This window comes from Balaenoptera physalus, assembly GCF_965194825.1.
Source record: "Balaenoptera physalus genome assembly, chromosome: 8".
Lineage (NCBI taxonomy): Eukaryota > Metazoa > Chordata > Mammalia > Artiodactyla > Balaenopteridae > Balaenoptera > Balaenoptera physalus.
This window is the reverse complement of record NC_138887.1, coordinates 14,413,644-14,429,457: the sequence shown is the minus strand read 5'-3', so window position 1 is coordinate 14,429,457 and position 15,814 is coordinate 14,413,644. Positions and strand designations below refer to the sequence as shown.

Below are 15,814 nucleotides of genomic sequence, written 5' to 3'. Positions count from 1 at the left end.
AGCAACTAAGCCCATGCACCACAACTACTGAGCCTGCGCTCTAGAGCCCACGTGCCACAACTACTGAGCCCACACATCACAACTACTGAGCCCACACGTCACAACTACTGAAACCCGTGTGCCTAGAGCCCGTGCTCCGCAACAAGAGAAGCCACCGCAATGAGAAGCCCGTGCACCACAACGAAGAGTAGCCCCTGCTCGCCCCAACTAGAGAAAGCCCACGCACAGCAATGAAGACCCAACACAGCCAAAATAAATAAATTAATTAATTAAAAATGAAACTGTGAATGTAAGTTTAAAACAAAATTATGTAAGACCTTACTCACTGAGGCGAAAAGCTCAATGTTTGCAGTAAATATTTCTATTAGCAGACAAAAGTAACTACTAATTGCTGTGTGGATAAGTAGTGGTGTGGATAATTTGGAAAGAATCTATTTTGACAAAAAAATTGTTTCTAGAACACTCCATAGGAAGTACTCTGATGGATACACAGGTGAACAAGACACAAGCCTTGCTCTTAAAAGGCATAAAGATTGGCAGAGGGTTTAGGGATTTAGAATTTACTCTGCTGGCAAAGCATACGAGAAAAAAAAAAAAAGCTAAAACCCAAGTTCCCTTCAAAGTAATTGGGCACCGTTAAAGCAGAAGAGATGCTAAGTGACATTTAATAATATCTAATATCCAATATTTTCTTAAAAGATTAGTGGTTTCCAAAACTGTAAGACAAGTCTCAAACATCATATAGAGAAGAATGATTATTCTTGATGGGAACCACTTCGCTCTCATCAAAATTTTGGACCATCCTAGACCTCAGTTTTCTAAACTGTACATTATCAATAAATTACAGTACATGCCATGTGTTGTAGTAAGAATAACATGAAATGAGGCCATAAAAAGCTTATGTCAGTGCCTGGTACATATATGCTCAATAAATGTTAGCTGTAATTATTATTAAACTATTAGCCTAGACGTCTAAGAAGTCTCCTAGCAGTTTCATTCCCTCTAGCCTGGATTCCACACAATCACAAAAATTGTTTCTAAAATGCTAATCTGATCATGTGACTCATTCCCTCACCTACAATAATGTAAGGACTCCCTTCCGCATTGACAGAATAAAACCCAGTGCTTTTTCTACCTGGAAAGTCCTTCCAACATCAACCCCTTTCTCTGGCATATCTTATCACCTGATGACCACGTATGGTCCCTTCTTGGGTCCATTCAAGTGTAAGTTCCTTGAAAGGACCATTCCTGACCTGGTCTCTCATCCCTCAGCTAAGGTGGAGGGGGTCTCTCCTCTGTTGTGATAGCCCAGAATGCACACTTCTCTTAAACTACTTATTACTATGCATATCTGGCCTTCTTGTTTATTCAGCTTTCTCTCCGGCTAGCTGCATGAGAGCAGACACTATGTCTTGTTCATCTCTGCATCTCCATCTCCTAGAACAGTACCAGGCCTGTAACTGAGGCTCAAGGAAATGTTGCTGCTAAAATGAATGCGAGCATAAGATCTCCTGCAAAGCCCAAGCCATCAGCAGAAATAATAAAGACCTACTGGAGTGAATACCACCCAGAGATTCAGCGGTAATAAGACGAAGGGTAGAGCTCATTGAATCCAATTTCATGGAATCCCAGGGGTGGAGATTTGGGGGGACTTCGGAGCGCTTTACAGATGAGGAACATCTGGAGCACTTTACAGATGAGGGAGTTGACAGGCTTGGTGATTTTCCCACAGTTGCCTCTGGGACCAGACCCAGGGCCCATCACTCCGCTGGGTGAGATCTCATTCCTCTATAATGCTGCCTGTATTAAGCTGTACCATTAGTTAGCTAGAGCTCTTCTTGTGAAAACCACAAAAATGGGCCATGAAAGCGCTTTGAAAATGCAAATTATGATCGACTTAATGCATAACCCTTGTCTTTAAATGTGTTCCCAAAACTCAAAATTTGCCCCAAGGAATGCTAATTCTTTGTCAGACTTTGAGAAGAAAAAGGCATTCTCCAGTTAAATCAGTGGAAAATGCTGCCTACTCCATAGGCCATGGGAGCTTAGTTGTATTAGCATATTAAGGGCTCTGATAAACTCTGTAGTAATCTGCTTAAAAATTATTCCAACCAGCCTCAGCCGAAGTAATCTAAACAGAGATCTCTCTTATGGAATATCATTTGTTAACATTACTCAGTCAGCAAAATGTGTGGAGGAAAGCTGGTAAAGGGTCCTCCCTCCTTCCTATGGGGATGTGGCCATTAGAAGTGGGATGCAGGGCACAGTCTGATGGAAGAGTTGCTTTGACGCTCCACCCAGTGTCTCTCTGGAGCCAACTCTTCACTCAGTGGATTATCCTTCTAGACCACGTTAAGGAAAAGAATTAAGTCAGTCTTTTTAAACAGCATTATCCATACTAGGGTAATAAAGTAAACCGAAATATATAGACTTGGAAAAGAGATCTAATTCACTCATTCATTCAACAGATGTATCCACTTCCTTTTAATGAGCTAACAAAGAGAAAATACTGTGTTTAAAATAATAGGTGACTTCTTGTGTTCAAATCTTGAATCAATAATGAAAGAAATACCTAGAGTGCCTTCTATTTTCTGACCAAACTGTTATAAATACTTGAGGTTAATTTTTTTAGAGCAATGAATTATGTGCTCGCTGTATTGTGGAAGTTAAATTCTCTGAGGCTTACCTCTTGGCAAAGGCAAAATAAGGCTAATGTCATTTAGTCTGCATTGGATGGTAACAAAGAGATAACATGCCTAAAATGCTTAGCACACAGCCTAGCACACAGTAAGTGCTCATTAAAAAGCAATAGAGGTAAGTTGTCATTACTCCATTGTACAGATGAACTCTAATTTATGAAACTAATGCAATAGTGATGGCCATATAGCTCAACGGCAGTACAAGGAAATAGCAAGGCCTCAGGAGACACACAGACTAGTCTATGTATCGTAGCCCTGTTGTTTAATAAGCCCATGACCCTAGACAAGCTATTTAACCCCTCTGTGCCTGGCTTTTCTTACCTATAAAATGAAGATGATAAAAGTACCTGCCTCATAGAGCTGTCGCGAGAACTGAAATTATATGGCTGGTATATCAAAGCTTAAATACATTTTAGTTTAAAAATTACTTTCACTAATTTTTATTATCATGACTAATTTTTAATTAAGATTTTCATTATTTCATTATGTAACCATACCTCTGTAATCAATTTCATACATACACATTGAAACTGTTAAGAATAAATTCTTGGAAATGAAACTGCTGTATCAAAAGGCATGCCAGGGACTTCTCTGGTGGCACAGTGGTTAAGAGTCCACCTTTCAATGCAGGGGACATGGGTTCGAGAACTGGTCCGGGAAAATCCTACATGCCGTGCAGCAACTAAGCCTGTGTGCCACAACTACTGAGCCTGCACTCTAGAGCCCACGAGACACAACTACTGAGCCTGTGTGCCACAACTACTGAGCCTGCACTCTAGAGCCCACGAGACACAACTACTGAGCCTGTGTGCCACAACTACTGAAGCCCGTGCACTTAGAGCCCGTGCTCTGCAACAAGAGAAGCCACCGCCATGAGAAGCTCGGGCACTGCAACGAAGAGCAGCCCCTGCTTGTCGCAACTAGAGAAAGCCTGCGCACAGCAATGAAGACCCAACGCAGCCAAAAATAAATAATAAATAAATTTAAAAATAAAAAGGCATGCCAAAAAAAAAAATACACATTTAAAGACCTTTGCCAAATCGCTCTCTAGGAAAGCTGTCTTACTAGCAATGTACAGAAGGGGTCCATTTCCCACACAGCTCTGCCAATGCTAGGTATTATGGGTTGATTTTTTTTTTTAATGTCTTTGAACATTTGGAAGAAAAATAACAGCTTCTTCCTTTTGATTTTATTTAATATTCTTTGATTACTCAGGATAAGCATTTTTCACATTTATTATCCATCTACAGATCTTCTTTGGTTAATTTCCTCTTCGTATGTTCTACTCAGTTTTTCTTTTGATCAACTGATCTTCGTTTAGTTTACTTACTGAGCTCTTTATATCCTGGTTCACTTTCATTAAAATATGTTGTCAAAATAATTTTTTTAACATTTTATATATGTATGAGGTCAAATTTCTCAAACTTTCCCTTTACGGGTTCTGCCTTTTGGGTTAGCCTTGTAAAGACCTTGTCACCTAAGGCTGGAGACTAAGTCTACTGTATTTTATTCTGCTACTTGAGAGCATCTCTTTGTATACATATTTAAATCTTCACTATATTTGGAATTGAGGAGGAGGGAGTAAAGAGTGAGGTTGGGAATCTCACTTTTTTCTGAGTGTTTGGCCAGTTTACCCAAGACTCATTGACAGATGATCGATTCTCTCTCCACTCATCTCAAAATCTGCCTTATCATCCATCACATCTGTGGGTGACCTTGGGTCTGACTCAGTGCAGGGGGCTGGACAGCAGATGGCAGGCAGAGATGGAGCACACGCCCCGATCACTCTCCCTGCCCTCCGTCACCGGCCTCATTTCTTTGCCTTGAATATCCAAAGACTAGAAACCAACGCCAGAGCCTCTCTGTCCCCCTACAGTGGCAGGGCTGCAGGTGCAGCTGGTCCCCACAAGTCACAGGCAGTCCAGGGCCATGCTTCCTGCTAACCCTGCTACCATCCCTCGACCCCTCCAGCTAGAAGCTTGTGTGTCAGTCTGTGAGCATCCAGCTCTTGGGACATACTCTCCCCTGGGATGAAATGAGCTGCAAGGTCTCAAGCTCACTCTATCTAACAACTCTTCCTAGAAAGCTGTAGGACGTGGGAGGCACTGATTCCTAGTTTCCAGCATAAGGGCAGACACATTTGTTCCTGGTATATTCTGATTATCATTTCAATGGGAATTGGGGAGTGGGTGGAATGGAACACCTGTGCTCGAGTACCCATCCTGCCAGAAAGCCAAATGGCTGTATAATTAACACTCAATCTTGTCACTCTTGAATTCCAAGAACAACCTGTGCTTGGTAACATGCAGTAAACAACTCATACACATTACCTTTGATAGCTGCTAAATATCCTCGGAGTTCTCGCTGAAGTCTGGTACCCTCTGCCTGAAAACACACAAACACAGAGATGCTAAGCATCTTGTCTGTATCTTGCATGCAAACATGTACAACACGATAAGTCTAGAGTTATTTTCGCCAGAAGCTCATTCTTGAAAGAACATAAATACGTGGACACAGACTAAACAAGATGCCCATCGCTCTAGATATTTACAGAGATTTTACTCAGCCTAAAAAGGAAAAGGACAGGGACTTCCCTGGTGGTCCAGTGGGTAAGACTCCACACTCCCAATGTAGGGGGCCCGGGTTCGATCCCTGGTCGGGTAACTAGATCCCGCATGCATGCCGCAACTAAGAAGTCCGCATGCCGCAACTAAGACCCGGCACAGCCAAAATAAATAAATAAATATTTAAATATTTTTTAAAAAAAGAAAAGAAAAGGAGAAGGCAAGTAAGACTTTGCTTAGAAACTGTGACCCACCATACAGCAGTTCAATACATTCAAGAGCTACTAAGTCTCTAAATTTTGACATGTAGGTTACAATGGTTGGAAACTGATCACCACTGTTCACTGTTTAATATGGTGGCAACTAGCCCCAAGTGGACAGAGATTTAGTGCCAAAAAACATATATATCTCATTAACATATTCTACACTGACTGTATATTAATACAATATTTTGGATATACTGAGTTAGATAAACTATATTAAGACTCATTTCATCTCTTTTCATTTTTTTAAAATTAAAGTATAGTTGATTTATAATACTGTGTTAGTTTCAGGTGTACAGCATCTCTCACTTTTTAAAATACATTCGAAAATTTTAAATTATGAATGTGGTTCGCATTGTGTTTCTATTGGACATCACCAAAATGAGAAATCGTTCAATTGTAAATGTTGGCCCATGAATACTTGTTTTGGTTTGGATTGCACTTAGAAACTCTAAGACTAGGATTAGATTTTAGTCTGCAGTTACCCCAGGAAATGTTGATGGTAGTGTGGAGAAGTGAAGCAGGTAAGGAAAGAGAGCCAACGCAGGGTGCATTAGCAAGCAAGCTTCTGAAGTGGGCAGCCCCGCCTTAACCCCGCTGGGGAACTCTGGGAGACAGACTCAAACACCCTATAGATATCCTAGCCGAGGGGCAAGGGAGCTGGGGCATTTATGCATCAACTTCTGCCAGTCATTGGCTGAGGGCTGCTTCTGGGGGACATTAATTCCCCATTATGTCCATGTAGGGGCAGATAGGTCTCAGGAACCACAGAAAGCCCTCGGGCAAAGAGCTCTGATGCTAGAAGCTGCAAGTCAGTCTAGTGGGCTCAGAAAAGGTAGGTGCTAGGGGCATACAGCTGGGCACCTACAGTGTTGCCTATGATACTGCAACTGAACACATTAAAAATATATGCATTTTAATTGCATAATCATTTAACAAAAGTGAAGAGAGCTAGCACAGAGAATGACTCCACCTTGAAAATTAATACTATAGCAACTGTTTTATAACTCTAACTTGATAGTTAATAATACACCCACTAATATAGCAACTATAATAGTCACATTCAATTCAACGAGCATTTGTTAGTATTTACCAAAAAGGGAGAGGGGATGAAGGCAAAAAAAACTTATGTCCTTCAGGGACTTCCCTGGCAGTCCAGTGGTAAAGAATCCACCCTGTAATGCAGGGGATGAGGGTTCGATCCTTGGTCAGGGAACTAAGATCTCACATGCTGCGGGGCAACTAAGCCCGCATGCCACAACTACTGAGCTTGTGCGCCTCAACTAGAGAGCCTGTGTGCCACAAACTACAGAGCCCACGTGCCCTGGAGACTGCACGCCACAACTACAGAGCGCACGTGCTCCGGAGCCTGTGTGCCACAACTAGAGAAGGGAAAACCCGCAGGCCACAACTAGAAAGAAGCCTGCACGCCACAATGAAAGATCCTGCGTGCCCCAACTAAGACCCGATGCAGCCAAAAATAAACAAATTAATTTAGAAAAAAAGAAAACTAAACTCTTTAAAAAAACTACGTCTTTCAATAAATTACAATCTAGTAGAGGAACTAAAATATCGATACGAAAAATTGCATCCCAAAGCAGATTATACTTAACTCTGAAACACCATCCAAAGTGTTTGGGGGTACAACACAAAGCCAAAATGCCCAGCACATTTAAAAATAGATAGTGATTAATACAAATAAACCCTGGGGACTTCCCTGGTGGTCCAGTGGCTAAGGCTCCGCGCTCCCAATACAGGGGGCCCAGGTTCAATCCCTCGCCAGGGACCTAGATCCCACATGCTGCAACTAAAGAGTTCGCATGCCACAACTGAGAAGAGTCTGCATGTCACAACTACAGATCCCAAATGCCTCAACTAAGACCCGGCACAGCCAAATAAATAAATAAATATTTTTAAAAAATACAAATAAACTTTGAAAAGACTATGCTGAACTCCAAAATAAATTCTGGAAGAGAATATTTTCCTATATCTTACAGTGCAGGTATAGTGACATTATTTCTATAAAGTCTATGTAAAGCTCAGGTGAGGTTTTCTTTACCTGCCTTAAGCTCAGGCTGTTTTTGCAATTCTGTAAATCCAGGTACCACCAGATGAAAGCTTAGGGTTAATTCATTTGTTGGCACATATGAACTTCACCCAGAATGGTGCTATACAGAATGGCAAAACAGAAATCATCCAAGTTCTAAACAATTGACTCCCTTTCTTGTGACTCAGCATGGCTTAAAATCAAAACTCTAAGTTTCCTTTGCCTTGCTGAGCCATTCAGAAATACAGTGTGAAAGCAAACTACTACAAGCTAGATTAAAAAAAAACTAACCACAGTGGATTTCCAAAACATCAAAGTACAGTGTAAAACTGTAGGCAAAGGATGAGGAGAATGAAGAAAAATGCTAATGATAAACACTTGGGTAAAGGTAGAAGCTAAGAAGGATCCAGAGAAGAAACAGGTAGAATCAGGCCAAGGTCCCCAACACGAACAGGAAAAGCATTCGGGGAAGAAAGAAGTCAGTCTTTCCCCTATTGATTATCTATTTTGGGACAGATACTGTGTAAGATTCTGAGTATATAAAAAGCTGAAAAGACATTGTTTGGGGAGATTTTATTATTGTCCCATCTACACTGCAGCTCCCTACCAGATCTGCTCTGGGGGGAGGATTATACTTCCTGCCCCATCAACATCAAGCTTGGTTGTGGGACTTGGCTAAATGAAATGTGAGTGGAAGTGCCATGTGCTACTTCTGAGCAGAAGATGTAAGAGCCATCACACACTCCTACCATTTCCTTTCCCTCTACCATGCGCCCCATAATGTTCCAGATAGGGGTTGCTTCTCCAGCCTGGATCTCAGAGCGAAGGGAAGATGAAATGGGCAGCTACCGTGCACATTTTCATGAGCGAGAAACAAACCTGTTCTTAAAAGCCTCCAAGGTATTGCTCCCACAACATGACCTACCCTAGACAGCCTGATACAATGGTTCACCATCAAGAGTAGAAATGCAGAAAGATAGAGTAGCCTGAAATCTAACAACAAGCCAATGGAGTTACTGAGCAGAAAAGCATTAAAGGCACTTACAGAAACATTTCAGAAAGGAAATCAAATTGGAAAGATGAAGGACAAAGTGGATGATTTAGCAAATGGGAGCCTGAGTGGTGGCCAAGTAACTGAAAGAGGTAGAATGGTACTGACAGAGGACAGCAAGGCCACAAACATTTGCCCCAACAGATGGCAGATAATTTAGAGAGAATAATATGTGAAATCAGACATGTGATTTACCCAGACAGATCTAGATCCAGACCGATCTAAAGCCTACAGCCCTGAAAGGGGCAATTAGGAGGGTTTGACTCCCCTAAGGCCACATTTTTCAAAATAGGTAAGTGTAGACTTTAGAGGTACTTAATGATTTGTCTAGCACACTTACAGCCACAAAATAAACCTAAAACATCTCGCTGGAATATCAATTTATTGAGATTGGAGGGGGACAAATGGAGAAACCATTATTTTACCACCACTAAGCCACCTGTTATGATGTAAAATGAAAAACTGCGTAGAGATGAAACAGAACTTCACAGATGTCTCCTGCTTTCAGATGTCTGCTTTAAGGCTCTGCTCTACTACTGTTCCTGCTCCTTCCCTGGAAAAGTGCAAGAAGCACTTAGCTCAGGCAGGGCTCACATCTCACCCAGAAGGATGCTTTCCCCTCAGGAAGTAATACAAAGCCAACCACAGTAACTGATGGTTTTGAGTCACCCCGATTGCTCAGAGTACCCGGAAACAGCAAAAGAGTAGTGTGGAAAGGCATTCCTTTCTCAAATATTTACGAAATAAAGCATGTCAAATTAAGCCCACAATTAAGTCACTGCCTTTTCTTTCAAGAAAAGTACAAGAAAGAGAATGAAATGTTCAGGCTCCAAGCTATACACTGCATTCATCTAGCCCAAGGGGAACAATAAACATTTTTAAAAATAAAATAAGCATCCCAGAAGAAATTTTTAGATATTATAAGAGTGAAAGAAAATTCAAATTATATAATAATGGCTTAAATTCATGAGTTCAATTTAGCCAGTTAAACTGGAGGCTAACTTAAATAACTTTATTCTTTTCCAATTATTAAAATTCTTAATTTTCCCCATGAGTATTAAGGTTCATAAGGCATTCGGTAATAACCATATTGAATTTCATATAAAATTCTGCCTGAATCAAGCAAAAGCCTCTGGAAAGAAATTTTTCACCTGTAATATGTCACACAGTAGTTTTGCACAAAATCTATTGCATAATAAAATTTACTTAACATCATTACTCTATGTGAATCACAAGTAAGTTTTAAATGAGAAATAACTTCTTACAGCACTGCTCGCATTTCACTGAATCTAAAGTTCGTTCCAAATTCCTCTGAAAATTACCATTTCAGTAATTCAGCCTTGACTTGTGTAATGTGCATGTGCGTGTGCAGAAAAAAGACTGAAAATTCCACAACCTTGAGAATTTTCCCTTCAACTTCTTAACCTCATTCTCTACAGTATAAGATAAAGTTATTATTCCAACTCTTGGTCACACTCTTCTCAGGACTTATGGGCAAGTGAGTCTGTTATAATTAAGTTGGCTGCATTGCTAATACTCCTCTTTGGAAAATATCTAAGAAGGATTCACCGCCCACAATATTCCTTGCCCTGGCATATAGTATAATAACATGCCCCTGGTGTTAGTCAGAGGTTCTTTATTTTTTCAATTGCATCATTTATCAGTGTCAGGAGCCGCTGCCTCTCATGCCTAGACGGTCCCCCAGGCCTCGCTTTCTTCCCACACAGCCCAAGGGAGTGGCTTGCTTCTCCTTCCTCATTAAAGCTACCCCCAAACACCCCCTCCCTTGTGTGTCACGCCCTCACAGGGCTGGGGAGAAGGAAACCGTCTCCCCCAGTCTTCTGTTTCCTGGCTGTTCTGGAAAACAAGCCAGGGTCATTTTGGGTTTCATCATGAAGATATCAAAAATTAATAGGCAAGATGGACCCAGAGATTGTCATACTGAGTGAAGTAAGTCAGACAAAGAGAAATATCATATGCGGAATCTAAAAGAAATGATACAAATGAAGAAATGACACAAATGAACGTATTTACAAAACAGAAACGGACCCACAGACTTAGTGAATGAACTTACGGTTACCAGTGGGGGAAGGGTGGAGGGAAGGGATAGTTAGGGAGTTTGGGATTGACATGTACACACTGCTATATTTAAAAAGGTATTCAACAAGGACCTACTGTATAGCACAGGGAATTCTTCTCAATGTTATGTGGCAGCCTAGATGGGAGGGGAGCCCTGGGGGAGAATGGATACATGTATATGTATGGCTGAGTCTCTTTGCTGCGCACCTGAAACTATTGCAACATTGTTAATTGGCTATACTAAAATATGAAAAAAAATTTTTTTTTAATTAATAGGCAAGCAAAAAGTCTTCATGGTTTTAAAACCTTACAAAGGTCTGAGACTCACTGCCTCTAGTCAAAGAATCCCTTTATTCTCTTGCTGAGTGGTCTCTTGAAGCTGTTGTTTTCTTCCCCTAGTCCTGTGGGCACCTCTCATAATACCTGCCCCTAAGGATTAGACTGAAGTTTAAAATCTAATTAAATAGCTGGAGAGAGAGTGAAGCAGACACACCACCATGGAAGGTTTCAAATATCTTTGTTACCCAATACGAAGAAATCACATCCCATACCTAATTAAATGTGTTTCCAAATTGTTTTACATCAGACTGGTCCTCAGGAACACCAATTACTTAATTATTTGTTTATATGTCTTGAGGGGAGGGTGGGGCAGAGAAGGGGGTCGGTTCCCAGATAGGCCTGGCTCCGGGACAGCTCTCGCTTCTGAAGTCTCTCTTCAGCACCTCGGACAGCTCCCAGAGACATCCTTGGTTCTTGAACATTTAAAGATTTAATCTATGTAGTGTCAAAGGACTAGCTATAAAGGCTACCACATCAAGGTTTCCTACTGCACTCTAGTAAGTGCAAGGAAGAGTAACAGACAGATTTCCTGCAAGGTGAGCCTGGCTCCTGATAAGAGCTACCACAGACTGACACACAAGAAGAGTGTCTCAAAGTCCTACAGCTATGGCAAGCTGTCTCTGGGCATTGGGCTTAAAAACAGGGTTGCACCAAACAATGATGAATAACATTTGAAGATTAATGAGTCAAGTCTTTTATTGCTTAGGTACACTAAATTCTGAAACACTAAAAAGATATTAATATTGGTAAATATTTATGCCTAGGACTTCAGGAGCCAATACAGAGGTACGATTTTGTTAGCTTACCTTAGACCCAGTTACGCCTGCCCAAAAGAAAGAAACTGTACTTGAGGCATTAATTTGAATTTGAGATACAATGCATAGAATGAATTAATAAGTTCTAAGGAACTCAGGGCAGCAACCACTGCAAATTCAGGGGCACCATGCCCCATACTACCATGTGCATGACACCCGCGGTCAGGGGTATATACCACTGTGGCCCTGACTGTACTTGCAAAACCAAATCCAGTGCATTTTATTTGCAAGGCTATGCAGGTCTAGCCAAACACCTTAAGGCAATATGTATTTAATACCTATTAAACAAGCAATGGCTTGTTGAATTGACTTGTTAAAATATGGTAAATGTAATTTATATTTATAGGTAACTGATTTATATTTACAGGTAACTTTGTTTTTAAAAAACAAAAGCAATACCCACAAGACAGAAAATTTTTTTATTAAATATCCTCTTTAACTAAGAAACTGGGTTGATGTTTTAAAAGGAGCCGAGATAGAAGGCCAACAGTATTAACGGATGTATGAAACTTGGATCTGAAGAGATGTAACTTCAAAAACTGTGATTTCACAAAGGTAAGTCCTACCAGCTTGCCTGTGATCATGAACCTATAGAAGTTTCCAGGGTTACATTATTATTTTTGGCCTTTACTGACATTCTTCTCTTGAAAAGGCTAAGTAACACATCAAAATTAAAATTGGCTCAGTTTCTCAGAGTTCGGACAGGTTAACTCAATCTTGAAAGCAATGTTAGTATATTTTGTGATCATTTTTGAAGCTGAGAATAAAATGAGATTATCAAGAAGATGAGATTTAATGGAGTTATCATCAGCAACTTGATGAACAGATGACTAGTAAGTCATAACGTCTGAATCCACTTATGATCAAAGACAACCTTAGGCTGCTCAAAACTCCAGGCACTCTTGGTTTACTAAGAAATAGAGCTCGCCCTCTGATAAGCTCGGGTGCCGTTCAATTGGAAGATGAGAGTTTTTCAAAGGTAAAAGCAGCAGGGTCTTAGGCACGTACATTTTTCGCTTCCTTGTTTTGAGCTCTCTGTCGTAATAGGAGCCGTCATATATACACTACCAAACGTAAAATAGATAGCTAGTGGGAAGCAACCACATAGCACAGGGAGATCAGCTCGGTGCTTTGTGACCACCTAGAGGGGTGGGATAGGGAGGGTGGGAGGGAGGGAGATGCAAGAGGGAAGAGATATGGGAACATATGTATATGTATAACTGATTCACTTTGTTATAAAGCAGAAACTAACACACCATTGTAAAGCAATTATACTCCAATAAAGATGGTAAAAAAAAAAAATGAAACTAGCACTGATTTCATAACACCATTTCTTTATTTTTAAAAATTTCTTTTGGCATATCTTTGTGCAAAAGATATAAGATAGAGAGGAGACTGGAGTGTATTTTGAAATCACATTTCTGGGCTGATGGTGGCAGGGGGTGGTACATGGAAGGGAGACAGACATCAAAGAGAACATCTCAGCTTCCACAGTTTTATCCAAGATTCATGGCCCGATTTCCAACTATCCTTGTCAGCAACTCCAAGCATACCTATGATCTGAAAACCAAATCAAATACCTTCTGCCTTTCAACAAAACAAAATTAGAAAGCTAGCTAGCAATTATATGTACCATTTTTCCATATATTTCCCTTAAGCCAACTAACTTGAGTTTATAGATGTCTATTCTGATCTTTTGGAAAAGCTAACCCATTGTGTGTGCAAGGGGATAGAACTACCTAGTTAGAACTGTTAAATTCACCACAGCAGGCAGGCTGGCTATGACTTAAAGATATGCTTTATGGCCTTTAGGCAACTGAGTTTGCGACCCTTGAAAAGCCATCCCATTTTTTTTCATTTCGTGTGTGTGTATGAAGAGGCTTGACTTACAAGCTGCACCAGAGACGTTATATACATATCTTTCCAAGCTTTGCTTTAATTCCTAGAGCATAGTCATGAATATAGTGGGGAGGGGGGAAATGACCCAAACATTAAGAGAAACGCCACAGGAGCCCCCCGTCAACCATGACTCTTCCTGTGACTTCCTCTTCAGTGTCCCTTTTTGTGGGCATGGGTACCACTCCGTTTACAATATTCTATCATGGCCAGATTGGACAGGACTTAAAAGTATTAGAAAAACAACTGCTATGTCAAGTCACAGAGATGCATTCATGACTAGGAATGAAGTACGTACCTTGTCTACCATTATTCCAGACATAAAATAACACCCAGGATGCTTCTGAAACTGCCACTTATGATGTCTGTGTTAGTTTGTTAGGGCCACCATAACAAAATACCAGAGACTGGGTGTCTTACACAACAGAAATGTTATTTCCTCACAGTTGTGGAGGCTACGAGTCCAAGATCAAGGTGTTGGCAGGTTTGGGTTCCCCTGAGGCCTCTCTCCTTGCCTTGCCAACAAACAGCTGCCTTCTTGTGCCCTCACATGGCCTTTTCTCTGTTTATGTGAGCATCCCAGTGTCTTTCTCTCTTCTTAGAAGGACAACAGTCATACTGGATTAGGACTCACCAATATGACTTCATTTGACCTTAATTACCTCTTTAATGGCCCAATCTTCAAAAACAGTCACATTCTAATGTGTACCAAGGGGTTAGGACTTTAACATATAAACTTAGGAGGTACATAACTTCAGACCGTAACAGTATCCTCAAAGCAAGCCTTTAATATAGCGATAAGTAACAAAGTCAAACACTTATTGAGTGCTGCCTTTGTTCCAGACACTGTCCTATTAACTCATAATCCTCACAATAACTATGAGGTCAGCACATATTTACAAATGAGAAGACGGAGGCACAGAGGCTGAGAAGCTTGGCCAAAGGTCACAGAGCTAACAGACGGCAAGCCAGTACTGGAGCTGAGGTGGTCTGGATTATTTAGGCTCCGCAATCTGCCTCAATAGCCCACATGTTTCACTGCCCTCTCCCACCTCTATGCCCTCAAACTGTAAAGGCACAGACGCCAGCTAATGATGGATGTGGCTACGTAAGAAAAATCAACTGCTGACCAATGAGAATGATTTAACTAAAGGAATCATTTTTTCTGCGCTCTCATGATATAGTTCTAATCTGTAAATAAAGATACGGGTTGTTTACTTGTTTTTCTCAAAAGCTCATGATTCCTGAGTATACTCCATAGGATTCATATAGCATAGGGGTTAAGTCGGTGGGCTCTGGGATCACACTGCCTGGCTTTAAAATCTGAGCTCTGCCACTTTTAACTGTGTAACCTTGGGCAAGTCACTTAACCTCTCTAGGCCTCTGATTCATCACTGGTAAAATGAAGTGATAATGGTATTCACTTACTAGGGCTATCACAAGTGTCAAAGGAGACAGTCCATGTAAATTATCAGCAGAGAACCAGGCACACAGTATGCATTCAATAAATGTTGGATGCACTATTATTATTCTACCTGATACCTTTTCAATGATAAACTGTGCAAAGAGCAGGTGTTTCATAAACGCTTGACTGAACCAAGTTCTGCTACTTGTCATAGTACGAAGGAGTATCTTCACGAGGACTATACAAAACCTCCCCCAAACAACCCACTTGGGAATTGTGACTGCTTCCTTCTTTTTAATTTGTATTGCTAAGTCTCAAACACACCTTTATGTTTTTCAGAAAGTTTTTTTGTACCTTTAAGTGTTTCAGTAACAGAGGATCCTAGAACCCGTGGCAGTAATTTATGCAGATGTGTAAGAACCACTCAATAATGGATATGAGAAAAAAAATCAAACTGACATGATAAATTACTGTGAGGAAACAAGAAAGCATGAATGCCCATGACCAACAGAGTAATCAAGCCCATTCCACAAATGAAAGCTTTTGTGACATATATTCAATTTTCTCATATGTAAAGCAGAATTACAGTTATGATTTGCTATGGAAATCAAGTGAGACAATGTTCAGAACACTTTATAAATGTTAAAGCCCTACTT

The 15,814-nt window shown here is 40.7% G+C and overlaps 1 protein-coding gene across 5 annotated transcripts in view; it reads right to left on the bottom strand.

Annotated features, from left to right (window-relative positions):
* AMPH (amphiphysin) overlaps window positions 1-15,814 on the bottom strand; it is a 178,015-nt gene that overhangs the window by 78,580 nt on the left and 83,621 nt on the right. For all 5 annotated transcript variants that reach the window (XM_082473483.1, XM_082473484.1, XM_082473485.1 and 2 more), the window contains exon 3: window positions 5,030-5,080. In XM_082473483.1, the coding sequence (XP_082329609.1) occupies window positions 5,030-5,080 (51 nt within the window). The remainder of the gene's footprint in view (window positions 1-5,029; window positions 5,081-15,814) is intronic.